Source organism: Clarias gariepinus, chromosome 4 (genome assembly GCF_024256425.1).
Source record: "Clarias gariepinus isolate MV-2021 ecotype Netherlands chromosome 4, CGAR_prim_01v2, whole genome shotgun sequence".
NCBI classification, from domain to species: Eukaryota; Metazoa; Chordata; class Actinopteri; order Siluriformes; family Clariidae; genus Clarias; species Clarias gariepinus.
In genome coordinates, this window is record NC_071103.1 from 14,266,743 (window position 1) to 14,283,296 (window position 16,554).

Genomic DNA, 16,554 nt, shown 5'->3' on the forward strand with positions numbered 1-16,554 from the left:
GGTATGATTTGGAAAATGAGCCCTTCATTTCCAGCTACATAATCTTCTTTAGCAAACAAGTTAATCTTGGTTTCATCTTTCCAAAGAATCTTTGTAGATTTTATTTCTCGGTAAGTCTAATCTGGCCTTTCAATTCTTGAATGTTACCAGTCATTTACATCTTGAGGTAAATCCTCTATATTTACATTCATAAAGGCGTGCCTTGTTTAAAGGCTTGTCTGAATGATATGCCTAACTGCTCCAAATGTTCTTAACTAGGCTAGAGGTTTTAAGATGCTATAAGTGCCTCACAAGGGAAATAATTATATTTAACTTTAGTTACCTTTGGTGGCTTTCAAGGCTTTTTTTATGAACCTACTAAAACCCTAAAACCACACAGAATCATGAAGGTGGTGAGAGCTGCTGACCTGGCCTAAAAACCTTCTATTGTCACATGCCAGAAATGTATTCAGCCAACAAAAGCAAAACATTTGTCAGAGTGTCACAGTTGGAACGCCACAAAAATAAGTAGCATCATGAGGTCACCAAGACATCATGAAAACATGCCAGAAAATTCTTTGGAAGGTTTACAAGAATGCAGGGCCTGTTTAATGACAAATGATTGTTCTTAGAATTTAATCATATCATCTAGGATTGCAAATCAGGGCTCTTCAGGATTAAGCAAGTGTCTGCGATTTTTGACATTTTACTGATATGTAGTTAATATTGTTCCATGCAATTATTTAAATAAAAATATGGGTTTTTAGACTTTTAGAAATTCAAGTATGATATATTCAAGAAATGTGATGAATAGTTTAAAGATCTTGCAGGCTGTAACTGTAAAAAAAACTAGACAATATTCAAGCTTCGTGAATAAGAATTATTTATTTGTGTTCTCCATTAAAAGACATTTCCTCAAAATACTTTGGCTAAGAGCAAAGTGGTCACTGGGATGCATAACTCAAGGATGATGAGGATGTTCATCTTGTGTTCATGAGTCTGTTAACCAAGATGGAAAGTTGCAAGGAAATCATCATATTGTCACTGCTGACACAAAAAACAGGTGGGGGCGGGGGTGCACTGCTCAAACACCTACATCACCAAAAACGACTGAAAAAGTAATGGAATGTCTAAACAGAAAATTAAAAGTTCAGTTCCTCGACAGCTTGTGGTGACCGCTGGCAATGACAAGAGTGTCTCAAAGGGTTTATGATGCACTCTTTGGATAAGCAAATCCGCCTGGCACCAGTCAGAACCGGTGAGAGCTATCAACGACGAAGTGGCCGAAAACATGCACAATTAAAGAAAGAGTTGTGCATTTACAGGAACAGAAATATAGAGCAAAGCTAAATGAAAAACAAAAGTTCATCATATTACAGGTAAATGTAATATTTAGTACAATAAGATTTTAAAGAACTTTATAAGTGATCTAAAGAAAGAAAGAGATTTAGAAGCTGTAAGGAGAGGTCAATATTCAAGGTGCTATAACAAGTGAAGTGCGCCATGCCATGATGTGAATGCATTAATATTGAGATTCTTAAAAGAAGATTATTAAAACTCAAGGGCATGATTTGTAACTGTTCCCGTTCAGTCGCTGAAATTAAAAAAATTCCAGAAATGACAGAGATGTAAAACTTGTGATTCCTGGAACAGCTTTGCACACACGTACTCAAGCAACCTACAAAAGCAGAATCAGTTCAAAATGCAAATCTGTGTGGAAAATATACTAAATATCTGTATACAATACAGACGGTATGTTCTACACAATCTGGTAAGGATAATTCTTGTCGTTTGTATCAGTATTATACAAGCGTATGCTTTGCACAGCAAGGATCATTTCTATAGAGGGTTCAAGTACGTGAGGGAGTTAAACACTGTGGCACCAACAGTTCTGGTGAGCGCAGACGTTGTAGTGTTAACTGTGTGGGAGGAAGGAGAGAAGGAGATGTCTATTTCAGTAAAAGGAAAAAAAGGAAACTGAGTACATGTGTGAAGACTAATTTCACAATACATTTATAATTCAAATCAATGAACAGAGAGCGAAGAAAGAATAAAAGGAAAAGTCAATATTAAGCATCTCAATCTATTCCATTCTTTCTCTCTCTCTCTCATCTTCCTCCTAAAGAAACCCAAATCTCAATTCAATATAAAACCTGTTAGATCTGCTAATTATAAATTTAATAAGCCAAAACTCAGGAAATGTTCTGTCTTCCAAAAAACGGAACTATCTACCTGAACTCTCATCACAAACGCATGAAAATTACACAACTATTTAAGTACTTGAACAAAACCAAATCATAGTATTTGTAGCAAATTTTAAAACACATCTTACCTTTCACAGTCTTAAATTAATATTCCACCAATTTGATGAAAATTTTACTCCAAAACCCTATACTTTTCCACCTCTATTCCCCTTATATATAGATAGTTCTGTCCATCCCCCGTTAAGTGCATTACCAACTAAAGATGCTTCAGAAAACAGCAATAGTTTGACATTCTTTCTCAATCAAACACACTTCTAAAATAATCTTCCCCTATAAGCACATCAAATAGCCTCGAAAAAATTCCTCTTTCCCATATTGAATGCCTCTATTTATAAAAATATACATTTCTGTCCTTTATGGAAAAAACTTTATCCTATATTTCTTATCTCAAAAGTATAAACAACCTGTTTGTCCATTTCCCTGCATTACGCTTTCTGTTCATGTATTTCTCTTTTTCTTTTTTGTGCCTTTGTGTGAGTTGCAGCTCATGTCCTTTGTCACTCAACACATTCAGTGATCCGTATACTTCTCTCTCTCCTTTCCTGTTCATAACTGCTCGACGTAGCGGTTTTCATATTTGTTGACAATGTTGCGGCAGCGCCCGAGCTCCTTGCGCATGTTGGCCACTTCCAGACGTAGAGCAGCGTTCTCTCGCTCCAAAAAGGCGGCACGCACCGAGATCTGGTTCTCTTTCACCCGCCGAGCGTCCCGTGAGCGCTTAGCCGCCTCGTTGTTCTTCAAACGCCGATTCCAATATTTCTCATCCTGTACACGAAGGAAGGAGAAAAGAGAAAAGCTGAGAAGCAAGTGATTATTTGAGCAGCTAAGTAAAGAGAATGTGAAGCATTTGAAATACTAGGTCCATCTGTTGGGTTTCAATGTCTGATGATTATAAAGCTGAATTTTGTGAACTTGTTTCCATCAGGGATCAGTAAAGCTCGCTCTAGATCTGTCTTTCCATCTATTTAGGAGCCACGTAATAGTGGCAAAGAAGAGGTAGACAAAAATAGAGTTGGAAAGGAAGAGACAGAAAGAAGTGCTTATGTGTATAGAGACAGTCTATTCCACAGAGATGGTGAATTTACACCGATCACCACTTTGAAAACACAAGAAATTAGATGAAGTTTGAGCTGCTTCTCCATGGAGCGGTGTAGTTCTTAATGGTAGAACAGCATCTCATACAATGACACCGCTAGTGCAAGAGAGCAGTGAATTACATCTCAAACACAGAACAGATCTTAATTGCTGCACAAGATTGTTTCATCATTTAAATAGAGCTTTTCAACTTCACTCCCAGGATAATGAACAATGTTTCATAAGATCAGACTTTATCTGCTGTGAATATACCCAACAGAAGCACTTCAAGTAAATTTCCAGATCTATTGATAATAGAGGGTGGGGGGAATAAAACAATTCAGTTACGCATTAAATAAAAATATTTAATAAATATGTGACCAGAATTGTCTGGGTTTCCGGTTTGATTGGCCGTGACCGGTGACCGACCGATCAGCCTCAGATATAAACAATTCCGTATCAAACGCAGAAGCTTTAGAGTGGCACAACAGAAACACATTTGTTGGTGTTATATTATCAAAAATCACGTTAAAAACCTCAGATCTGCTTTTTTTCTCTTCTTGTCTCAAACCCACTCATTACATATGCAAGTCTCAAAACACCACAAGTGAAAATAAGGCAAAAATGGTGTGCGTTTGAAGCCCTAAGTGTCCGCATTAGAAGCTCTAGGTTACTCGCAATTACTCAACTCACACAATCACTGTCAAGTTGAGTTTCGAGACTTTGGAGGCATTTAGGAAAGTAAAACATCAAGTTTTCTTTATAATCCTTCAGGTGGTACACTCTGAACTTTTTCCACATTTTCAGCCCGTGTGGTAGGAGTCTATTATTTGATAAGTTTGTTTAGAAATAATTATGGTAGATGACAGGGATACGTACTGCTCAGTTAAAATGCTGACGATGTTATTTTGTATTGTTAAAATGTTGTCCCTGGTTTTTAACTACGAAAACTAATGTTATAAGGAATGGGCTACATTTAATTAATCAATAAACGTTTTTTAAAGGTTTAAATTATAACAAAATTATAGAATATGTAATGTCGACAATAAAAGTCAGGTGGTGACTGGTGACTTCTACCCCTTATAGATAAAAAGGTAAAGGCCTTCGATAAGTCAATCAAACTGTTATTCTAATACATATATAAAACGCTAAATGTTTTTACCTTTAAGTTTTCAGGGATGAGCATCTTACGAGCCTTTTTGATCACAGGCTGGGGCTTGAGATCCTCTTCGCTAAAGCAATGTGTGCGAGGATCAAATGCCTCCTGACCTGGGACGGTGGACAGGGCCACATCAGCAGGGTCAGGGTCAAAGGTCGTCACCATGTCATTGGCGTTGGTTACGGGTGGGGCAGTGAGTGGCGGGCAGGACGGAGATGGAGTAGTCTCAAGGCTGCCCTGTGGAGGACCTAAGGAAATGGAAAGACAGGAGAGTGTGAGCAGGTAAGGGATACCAGATTTTATTCAAAAAGTCACAATAGTGCCATATATGAACATTTGACATCCTAATAAATCTGTTTTTGAACTCTGTTCTTGTAAGGGCACGTTGCTATACACTAATTTATACCCTATTGAAATAAGTGAAAAGTTCCAGTCACTGAATCATGAGACTTCGTTGCATAAAAATAATAAGTAAGCACATACAGTACTAACTGCGACTGGATGAGCTGGTTACTGACTTAGCGTCTGATAAGTAGTGTAATTAACAAGAATAAAACTTGTTTTAAATTCTTACTGGTACTATATAGCCAAAAGTTGAGGAGAATAAAACATGAACAGTGAACAGTCCTGTCAATGTCATAATATTCTCTTCATGGTTCCATCTATTCCGCTTTAGTATATCAGCTCTGTTAATTTCTGTATTCTGGGGTTAAACCCCAAATAGTCACACACCAAGTAGAACCATTGATTAGTGGTTACACAGGGGTTTGATATTTAGGTTTGCCTTAGACACTAGTTAGCTTTGTAACCCGCCTTATAAATAGGTATAAATAAAGCAACACAGAGGCAACTAGTGCAACTTAGAAGCATTATTAAGTGTTTATAAGATGCTAAAAGTGCTTGTGGGTTTTGAGAGGTAGCTGCTTACTCCTTAGTATGGCGGACCGTATAGACCCACTTTCACCCATGATGCGACTGTCAGTTAGCGTAATTAACGACTATAAAACAAGTGATGCGAGTGATACATATTGTTTAACATCCCTGCGGTGTTACCGTCCATTATCAACACTCGCATCCAATCAGATTACCCAGTCTGAACTGTTGTATAATTATTAATTATTAGGTTAATTAGGTATTGAAAGGCTTATCACATTGCTCATAATATTGACATACATCTGTAATCATATGTACTATGTATATTTCAATACACATTTACAATAATAACCTGTAACTACACATAAACGAAGTTCCTATTTTACAAAAAAAAGAAAGAAAGAAAGAAAGAATGAACGATATGTGCATAGACAAATGATGTATTTTCACAAGTCAGTTTACTGTAAAATGTAGGTTCATAATGTCTTTGTATAAAATGTAGAATTTTACAGTAACTAAATAGCAAACCAGCTGTTTACTTTTTTTTACAGTAAACAGCTTTCTTATGTTGCAGAAATAAAACCTCTTTTAGCATAATCTCCTGTACCAGAGATGTAACTGGATACAAACACAGTACTCGGAATGAATAAATAAATGCCCTCCAAACAAATATTAATATGTGTATAAACAGTAAACATAGTATTCAGAGATATTCGTTTTTTTGTTGTTATTTTTTAGTTTCAGAGGCAAGTTTCAGAGGCTGATGTCCCACAGGACCAATTAAAAAGTCACACAAAATTAAGTTTTTGCTTTCAATTCACTTGAAACTATATATATATATATATATATATATATATATATATATATATATATATATATATAAATATATATAAAAAGTATGTGTGTTTTCCTCTTTTCTCAGTCTTCTTGTGGGAATGCAGTGATGTGCATATATAAGTTGTCCATCTATAATATGCAGCTATTATAAGTTCATTAAGATGATGCCAGCATATTACTTATTAGCATGACTATTTTATTCTTATTGTATTATTACTCTCAGTGGATGCAAGAGTTGAAAACACTTCTATTAGACAATATGTGGGAACATTCATTCAGTCATTCATTCTTTTTTTATACCTCTTATCCTGTGTACAGGGTAACAGGCCCTGGAGCCTATCCCAGGGTGCAAATCCTTCACAGGGCACAGACACACACACACACACACACACACAAACACAGACTACGGACAATTTGGGAATGCTAATTGACCCAATCTGCATGTTTTTGGACTCTGGGAGTAAACCAGAGTACTATATTACTTCCGGGAGAAAACCCACCAAGCAAAATGAGACCGTGCAAACCTTCACACAACTTTAACCTCTTTTAGCTTTGATTAAAGCACAGAATGTGGTCGCCAATTCAAGTATATAAATGATTACTCATGCTACCAGAACCTTTTAGTGTATTGGAATTTTTTTGTATCATCAGGGCAGAAAAAATACATATTAGATGGATGTGTTGGCATTTTTCCCTATATGAACTTTTTCTTTCTTTTATATTTCCATAATGGTTTTAAAACTAACAATAGGAGCCTTAACAAAAAAAAACAGGCTCTAACAAGTAGAACAATTAGAACAATTGCTGCACTAAAGGAAGAAATTATCTCAACATCAGTTTTTATATATTAGGAAATTCTTAACCTTCTTATATTTAGTGTATAGTGGAACCTTGGATTACGAGTATAATTAGTTTCATAAAAGACTCGTAAATGAAATAAAATTTTTGCTTTAGACGCGCGCTGTACACACACGCAAGGGAGAGAAAAACCATTGGCTCAGTTGTAATCACGTGACGCTCGGCGCATGCGTGATACATGAGACTTTGTACTCGTAAGCCAAGACTTGTTCGTTTTTTCCGAGTCAAAATTTAATTAAAATCAAACCGTGTTACTCGCAATCCGAGGTTCCACTGTATACACAATTGTCTTGAAGTCCGAGGTTTCCAATTTCAGTAATTGCCATAATTATAATTTGAAATACATTTTGGTCTATGCATCCAGCCTTTTGGATGACCTGTATATGGCTATCACCTGAATTATCTCATATGGCAGGTATGATGCGACTCAGGACTGAAAGATGCAAAACTGTTCTGCCAGGTTCTCAAAGAACCATACTCATGCCAAAAACCCCAAAGTTGTCAGTAGCTGTAACAGAGATTGTGTGTGTGTGTTTTTCAGAAATAACTTGCAACGCAGGCTGCCAATTCTAAACATGAGTCTAAGAAGTCAACCTTTTAGATTCAAAAACAGCTCACAAGCATCATGAGCCAAAAAAAATCCATGTGGTGTTTTAACCCACTCTCTCCATAGCCTGCTATCGGAAAAGAGCTTTTAGCATTTTGATCATTGTCAATTGTTTGTCCGAAGCTCAAAGACTGATTAGTGTAGCCTAATAAGTACACTCATTCCTGTTGAAAAAATCAACTCTGGACAGTATCACCAATTTATGTTATTAACTTATTCTACACTTTAATAATGGTGAATTCAAGGAAGAGTGCAACATCCTGTTCACTGAAATGACACAAATTTTTCAATTCAATTCAATTTTATTTGTATAGCGCTTTTAGCAATTTTCATTGCCGCAAAGCAGCTTTACATAGTCAAAAGAATTATTTAGGTTTGTATGAAATGTGAATTTGTATGAAATTCACAAATCCCATCCAATAATATAAAACAAGTTAAACGTCTTTTATATTTACACGCCTCTTTAAGGCTTTTTTTTTATTATTTTATTTTTGCATCAGATCTTTCATGATGTTATCATATACAGTATTTCAATGCAGGTGGTTATTCTCTACATTTCCACCAGATGGCAGCAGTTAAACACAGCATACATTTCAGCATTTTCTATTTGACTTTGCTCTCACACAACCCACCCAGCCACCTAGACACACACACACAAACTAACATAATTCAATCACATGTAAACCATATAACCCTTTTAAAAGTTGTAAAGAATTGTTTAAATACTACCACGCTCAATAAGAAGTGTGTGATCTATTGGCCCCTTGAAATCCATATTTATTACTATTGCTGCATATAAAAACAGAATACAGAAAAAGAATGGGACAGGGTCTCTCTACAGAACATCTGTAATCTCTCTCTTGCCCTCTGCTGCACAAAGTAAACATTTACTCTAAAGTACAGTTGTTCTCTTGCACTGTCACACACACACACACACACACACACACACACACACACACACACACAGAACTAAACCACTCCTACTCCTCCTCCACCCCTCTCTCTCCCTATCTATCTATCTATCTATCTTTCTATACCCCCCCCCCTTCCTTCACTCTGCTCCATACTTTGTCCTGGCACGTGATGAAGCATGTGCACATGGACCAAGAGCGTTAACATGCGCACGCATGCGCACGCACACTCGCGCGCACACACACACACAGACACAAACATCCTGCAATTCTTTATGTATGATTTTGTTCCATCTTGTTCTTCCATTCTTTTCTATCACATTCACAATTCAGTAAGGCTCTCAGTCTCTTTTCTTCTTTACCCCCAATCCCACCCCCCTGTCTTTCTTTTGCATGCTTTTATCTTGTGCATAGTCCCTCTGTCAGCATGTGAGGACTGATAGCAGTTTACTTACAGTACATTCCAAACCCAACCCAATCTTAACTGCTTTATAACACAGGATAAACAAGGGCCATAGACACACGAACACATGCACATGCACAAACACATGGTAACCAGCGGCTTATATATGGATGGTACTTTTAAAGACTGCAATATAACAACTGCAGTAATATGAGCGAGATTAAATATTTGCATGTATGTAAATCCTACAAAGCCCTGAAACCTTTTAATTAACATTTCAAATCCTGCAACTGGAAACAAACCCCATATGCTCACTCTTGCCAAAGTGCCAATATCACAAACCTCCTCAGGATTTTATACACTGACAAATCCAAAGGGAAATGGAATACAGGTTTACTGAGCTACCAGTCCTGGAGCTTTTTTCCCTATCCACATATAATAGAGCAGTCAAACTTCCTGTTTCCAGTTCACTGGGATATTTTCATTTAAAATGGGACCACACAGACCCCACATGGGCCCAAATTTTAAATGTTATTATATTTTAGCTAGCTACCATAGGTTATAAACGCTGACATTGAAACCTATGCTCCTTCTTGCAGTGGCTGTGATGATAATGACGTAAGTCATACAGTATAGCAACTTCTGACACATGGATAGTACACAGTACATACTATAGAGCCTTAGTAAAAATATTCAAATCTGTTTAAAGATGAAAAAATCTTCAGTTAAAAGATCAAACATATTAATACTGCTTTTCAGTTATGACAGCATAATTGCAAAATACCAATATTATTTTCCCCTTTATGCATTTTGGGTAGGAGCTCTGCAAAAAACATCAGAGTATGCTAGTACACATTATAATTTTAAAACATACGATTTCTTTTCCCCAGTAAAACCAGAGAAGAACCATCTGACATATAAATCTAAAATGATCTGCAAAGGTGCAGTATTTTGAAATCCTGGGACCTAAGGAACTAAGGGACCCTCCTGTTAGCTCTATCCATAAGAGCAGTTTTTTGACTCTTGCTGCTTTTTGACAAGGTAAATTGAATATTTTTAGTTCGTTCATGTGAAATAAAATTTATCAGTGACTGTTTGACTGAGCTAAGATTAGACAAAAGTAAATAGACATGCACAGTTTGATATATAAACTAATATATATTAGTTATATTTTTTGTATTATACTGTAGAAATTCTTTATGACAATGCCCATTGTTAAGTGCTATATAAATAGACTGAATAAGACAGATGATCAGTCAGGTGATTAGTATGCCGGTGATGCTGAATGGTTAGTGGTTGGAAAAGTCAAGAGGGGAAATGAGGTTGCTGCTGAGGTTTGCAGCTTGTTACTGTAAAACATATGTTCCCATTTCTTTGATTTAATGAACAGAATTTAATTTCTTTTAATATGAAAAAATGAGGGGTGGCTCAAGTCTTTTGCACAGTACTAGTAATGTTTAAAATATATATCAATTTAAAAAAATTATCAAAGTGATTTCCAAAAATGTTAAACAAGCCTTCAACAAATTAACTAATCTAATCTAATCTAATCCAATTAATGATTATGATAATTAAAATGTGATTAAATTTCCTGTTGTGTTTTTTTTTTCCTTTTTGATCTTCTCACAACTGTTCTCCTGTGAGCAGCATCGACAGTGAAAATGCCAGCCGTGCATAAGAACATAAGACAATCGATTTTGTGAAAGGATTATACTGAAATGTGCTCCTCTGTTTTTTTTTTTATTGTTACAAATGCATAACAGTTATACTGTATTTATAGACATGCTGCAGTGATACTGCAGAATCACTAAAAATCCACCATGCAGCTGTGTTTTCATGATTGCCACAGTTCCCAACTGCACAGCTGATATTCTGATGCTCTTCCCTACTCTCCTTAAGCCTGAAATTGTTGCAATGCGCTTTTGCTAATCTTTTTTTAGGCTCTGGACAATTAAATCACTTTCAGCGATATTTGAAAATGGAAAATCCTGAGCATGGAAAAAAATCAATATCTCATAGGCCTGCTGTGGAGTGTTGATTCTGTTGCGCCATGAAATGACTTTGTTCTAAAATTAGCTGAATTGTTGTGAATTATTATTCACATTATGTCTAAGCACTCTGCCTTTTTGCAAGCCCCAACTCAAGGTTAAAGTCTCCCAAATTGCACCAGCAAAAACTGTGCCCACCAAACAAACTCACTGTGCAAGCAGCCGACAGCTCCCAGCATGCTCTGCTGGACCTGCATGTCCAAGCCAAGTAGCGTAGGTGGTGAGGCGGCGGAAGCTGAAGACGAGGAAGAGGAAGAGCACGGAGAAGGAGATGTAGAAGGGCACTGCGAGCTCTGGGAGGGAATTTGAGCTCCATGCATGGCCATGCCGTTCTCCGTCAGGAACTCGCCCAGGTCCATGTAGTGTAGCTGGAACAAACCGGGATCGGACGCCACTGTCCGCTCCCACAGGCTCTGGAAGGTGCCTGCCCCTGTCCCTAAACCGTTGCCATCTGCAACTTGCCCAATGCTGCTCCTGTCACGGATGGAGCAACGTCCCAGAGAATCCTCATCCATGTCCAGCCTGTCCTTATCTGGGTTATGGAAAGATGGAAAATATGCAATGAAATACAATTTGTATATTGTATATTGAGGGGAAAAAATTAATAAAACAAACAAAAAAAAAAAATTGATTTTTTTTTTAAAGGTTATGCTTTACAGTTCCTTGCATTCTGTTAAATTTTTTATAAGCTTTTAACTGTCCTGCTATAGATTTAAATATCTAATGAATGAGCCAGAAGGAGGAACATTACAAATATGAGACCTTCTCTATGATTACAGCACCAGGTTTTAGGTACATGCTCTTATTATCCAGTGAGTTTATTCACTGAAAATAAAGTAATGCTTGGTCATAGCTGATTTTCAAAGCTGTGAGTTACAGTACTGTTTCTCATCAAAGCATGCAGGTCCTGATCAAATTTGAGATGTAATCCATGCTCAATTTAATCTCATTTCAAATATTTACAAACTTAAAAGTCAGTGAAATAAAAAATTATGAAATATACATAATGGGTGGAATTATTTATAACAGCATTTCCTTAGAGTCTTTATTAGAGATTCGATTTTTTCACTGTAAGCTTTGCAAAGAGGTATAAAAAAAGCAATTCAAAATATATTCATACAATACAAACAGAACACCATAAATTGACTGCGCAATATATTTTTTTTCTGTAGCACACGTCACCCTTGAGTTCTTGGTATATGTAAATTCATCTCAGTAGCTTATCTCTATTTGCAAGGGCTTGGGCTACTATAATGTACTAGACTTAAATGTTTAACGCCTGTTCTATAGGTCACTCCTAATGCACATGCTTGTGCTAATCTGCTCATGGGACTAATTTTGTCCAAAACTACAGCATACATTGCCACAAACACCGCTATCCCTAAAAGGTCTAGAAAATGCATTATAAGCTTGAATCATCCGAATAGGCCACAGCTGCAGGCACAGACTGAACATGAGGAAGCTGCAAAACTAGAGCTTCAATCATACCACATTAGTCTCATACACTCTAAAAAACAGCAAATCCATTTCTCACAGCAGATGCTGATGCTATTATAACCCATACTATTAGAGCTGTCATTAGTAGTCTCCCTCCACTACTAATGTGCAATAGCGATGCTATAATAGTCCATTTGACAATTAAAACACCAATTCAATATCCTAAGTCATTAGCAGCCAACTCCACATCACTGTCAGAGATATAACATTTAGCAAAGAAAAACCAAGCTCTTTTGAGTTATAACCAACCATTAACTGCTGTTTCTCTAAATTAAAAAAGGGCTAAAAAATTCAGTTGTCAGAAGGAACTGTGGTGTTTATTGTGTGTGACATGATATCTATATTAGAAATAACTTCAGTGTCACTACAGCCACTGCAAAAAGGTACATATGTTTTCAGTAACATCAGCCTTTACACTATCCTGCACTGATCAGTCAAAGTTATAAAAATTTGTGAAGTTGCAGTTGCATATTCAGAAAAGATAGAGGTTATCTTTATTATGTGTGTTGTTTAAGGTAACATTGATTTTATAAATATGTCAATCTTTTTTTTTTCTCAGCCTTGTGACATAACTAATGATGCATCCAATGGCTATAGAAATTCTGTATCGAAATAACCAGTGCCTTCCCACCATTAGAAAAATTTCATTAAGCTTGTTAGAGATTCTTTCTTAAACCTAAATGGCAATAAATCCTATATGTTTGAACAAATGTACCTAAATCCCTGTGGGCTGGCATTTGAGCTGCAAATAAACCTTTGGAATTAATGCAGCAGGTGGCTTTTCACTTGGTTTATAATCTGTCTAAGATCAAAATGCCTGATCCTTGACCAGGTTAATCATACACCAATTTCACATAGTCACTGAACAAAAAAAAATCCTTCAGTTTTCAGTTTAGAGCAATACATAGGATCTCGTCTCATAATGCTGATCTTGTGGCGAACAGCTGTCAACATCTCCTTCTGCAAGGGCATCTGAATGCGGGGCACTTTTTGATTGAGTGCACCAAAGCTGAAAAAATGTTCACTGATTACAGCAGATTCTGCCTCTGGTTAGAGCATTTGCTAGAGTCTATACTGTTGTGTATTCTAAACACTGAATTTAATTCTTACTAGTTTATTAACACTTTACAGAATTCAAGTAAATAAAAAACATGCTTTTTGCTACATGTTCTTAGGTGAATGGCTAATGTAAAGCTAATCAGCAGCTCAGCTGCTTGGATAAACCTTATAGAAATTTGCAAACCTTATTTTACATAAATAATGCTATTTAACATTTATTTATATACACATTGATAGCCCAATGTAAAAAATATTTTTTCTGCATCTCTAATTAAATGGCACAAATCACAAAAACAATAATCTATTACATTATTGCTAGTACAGCATTAAAATTATTGCATTAACAATGGTGGAAAAACTTTTGAGTTCCTAATAGTAGTTCATAATTTTGCTTTACCTACCATCATAATTTTTTATGGTAGGTAAAGCAAAGATTGGCAAGGAGTGAGAAGAGTTAAACTTTATGCAAATGGGATTTGAACTCCTGTATTGTGAACGTAAACCTGCAAGTCTTCTGTAGCAGATCCTCTCCCGCAACCAATCACGATCATTTATGTGAATGATTTAGCCTGTGCAATGTTAAATTGATCCTTTCTGGTCTAATCTTTGCTACATGTCATTTTCAATGCAATTTTACATCTGATCTGACTTTAACCACTTTACCCACAATCTAAGGCATAGTTACTGAAACACTAAAGATTAAAAGGTAACTGGAGTTGCTGTTCAGCCATGATAATTTCTTATCCAGTCCTTTGTATGGGAGGAATTTGATGTACCTGGGGCTTCAAGAATGTTTTGCTGAATATCCTTAATACATACTGTACTGTGAAATGCTGACAGCCTCAACCTTATTCACAAATAAAGATAACTAGATGAAATGCTAGTGTTTCCACCGCAAATAGCTATGTAGTTTTTGCAACCATGTCTCACTAGCCATGCAGGACCACAAAAACCATGGCAACTACCAACAACTCAAGACAAAAACACCAACCGGCATTTAAACAATAAGCGACTTTAGCAAACTAAGCCACAGCGTTGATTTGAACTCGGAGGCTACGGTACGGACACTACAGCGGACACACAACCTTAATTTGACAGCAGTCTTTAAAGCTCTGATCACCTCTGAGTGGGGTTTGTGGTGGTGATTTGAGGTCTGGCCCAGTGTTGACTGGTCCAGTGTTCAACGAGTCTGTTCCTCCTGCATGGTCTAAGCTCCTGAAGTGTGTTTTGGGTCCAGAAGGGGGCAACAGGCGCTGGGAAGGAGGCCCTGCCATTATCTGGTTTACTAAAGAGAGTAGGACAAGTATATGACAATATAGTAGTTAACACACACACACACACACACACACAAGCAAATAAACAAATAAATCAGTGGAAACTGTACAAGCATGAGAAACAATCTGATGACAGATCATGAAGTGTAGAACTACCAAGGGCTATGCAAAGGAAAGCAGTGACAATCATCAAGACAAACATTAGGAAATGATTAGTAGCCTTAAGCAGATATTTACCTTTAGTCGTGTCGAGAGCACGAAGAAGAGAGTGTCATTGTAATTGCATTTGGTGACAGTCCAGTGGATTAAACGCCTTCCTTAACTCCAAGGTGATAAAATATTTGTCGGCTTAAACTTTAAAGAAAAAGAAAAAAAAAGCTCAATTTTGCGACGTATATCTGTCCATACAGACCAACCAGCCGAAAGTGTCAGACGCCCGGAGAAACAGGTCTTGCAGTAAACAGAAAAGTTGCTTATAGGAAGACAAGGAGTGAAAATTCCAATCCTGTTTAAAAACAGCGCAGCAGTAATAATAATAATAATAATAATACTAATAATAAAAATTCACATTAACTGAGCAAAGGAAGCAGCCTCGTCCCAAAAAAAACAACAACAACGAATGAAAACAAAACCGAAGGGAAAATAAAATATACAGGACACGGGTGCAGCTGCGCAGTGCCGGTTGGTCGGACCTTATCGCTTCGCTTTTTTTTCCTGCAGCCGTTTCTCCTCCTCCTCCTCCTCCTCTCTGAGCGAGCACGTGAGCTCCGCGCTCAGCCGGAACGAACCCGGGGCAGTCACGTGACGTCAGATCTCCCGCGAGCTCAGCAGACGCTGGACTGAATGGAGAGAGAGAGAGAGAGAGAGAGAGGATGGCAGGCTTCCGTCCATATTATACTATACAAAGACAAGGCGAGATGTATGTGTATCATTTTACACAACACAAATGTGAAAATCCTGAATATAAATCCAGCCCTGTCTTTTTATAGTATAATATGGACGAAAGGCTGCTATATATGTATATTATTTTACCTTTTCCGCAATTTGAGCTACTTCTACTGGATCAGCCTACACTGGCCAGCCTTCGTTTCCAATGTACTGTACATCAGGAAGTCTTGGGCAGCTATGACCCTGTTGCCAGTTCCCCAGTTTTCCTTTGTTGGACCCCTTTTTGGTGGTATGTCCTGACCACTGCAACCTGGGAACATCCCACAAGGGCTGCAGTTTTGAAGTTGCTCTGACCCAGTCCTCTAGCCAGCACAATTTAGCCCTTGTCAAAGTCACTTAAATCCTTATGTTTGCCCATTTTTTCTGCTTCCACATCAACTTCACATTTAAGCTACACATCAACTTCAGGGGAAAACGTTTACTTACTGCCCAACATATCCCACCCACTTTCATCCACCTATGAGAAGGGCCAAGTGCAGCTGTTTTGGAGTTGCTCTAACCCAGTCTTTTAGCCATTACAATTTGGTCCTTCTAACATTAGCTACATTTTCAATATATTGTTACAGTGGCAGCTGAAGGTGGGTGGGATATGTTAGGCAGCAAGTGAACCTTTTATTCTGAATTTGCTGTATTTGGAGGAAGAAAAAGAGCAAGCATAAGGATTTGAGTGATTTTGACAAGGGCCAAATAGGGATGACCAAAGGACTGGGTCAAAGCAACATCAAAACTTCAGTTTTCGTACCAAAAATAATCCAAGGAAGGC

At 37.2% G+C, this 16,554-nt stretch overlaps 1 protein-coding gene across 1 annotated transcript; it reads right to left on the bottom strand.

Moving 5' to 3' along the window:
* Positions 1 to 845: 845 nt before the first annotated feature.
* dbpb (D site albumin promoter binding protein b) lies at positions 846 to 15,559 on the bottom strand. The gene is made up of 5 exons (XM_053493865.1): positions 15,081 to 15,559; positions 14,690 to 14,854; positions 11,165 to 11,545; positions 4,480 to 4,724; positions 846 to 3,008 (listed from the first exon to the last, which is right to left on the bottom strand). The coding sequence occupies exons 2-5, from the start codon at positions 14,841 to 14,843 to the stop codon at positions 2,790 to 2,792; spliced, it is 999 nt and encodes a 332-aa protein (XP_053349840.1). The 5' UTR covers positions 14,844 to 14,854; positions 15,081 to 15,559; the 3' UTR covers positions 846 to 2,789.
* Positions 15,560 to 16,554: the final 995 nt, after the last annotated feature.

Bases quoted from the DNA above. Each gene is read 5' to 3' on its own strand.
- dbpb (XM_053493865.1), bottom strand. From the start codon at position 14,843: ATGGCAGGGCCTCCTTCCCAGCGCCTGTTGCCCCCTTCTGGACCCAAA. The intron at 11,546-14,689 runs GTGATCAGAGCT...TCCATAACCCAG, and splicing joins ACCACAAACCCCACTCAGAG to ATAAGGACAGGCTGGACATG. The intron at 4,725-11,164 runs GTGAGTTTGTTT...CCATTTCCTTAG, and splicing joins AGCTGTCGGCTGCTTGCACA to GTCCTCCACAGGGCAGCCTT.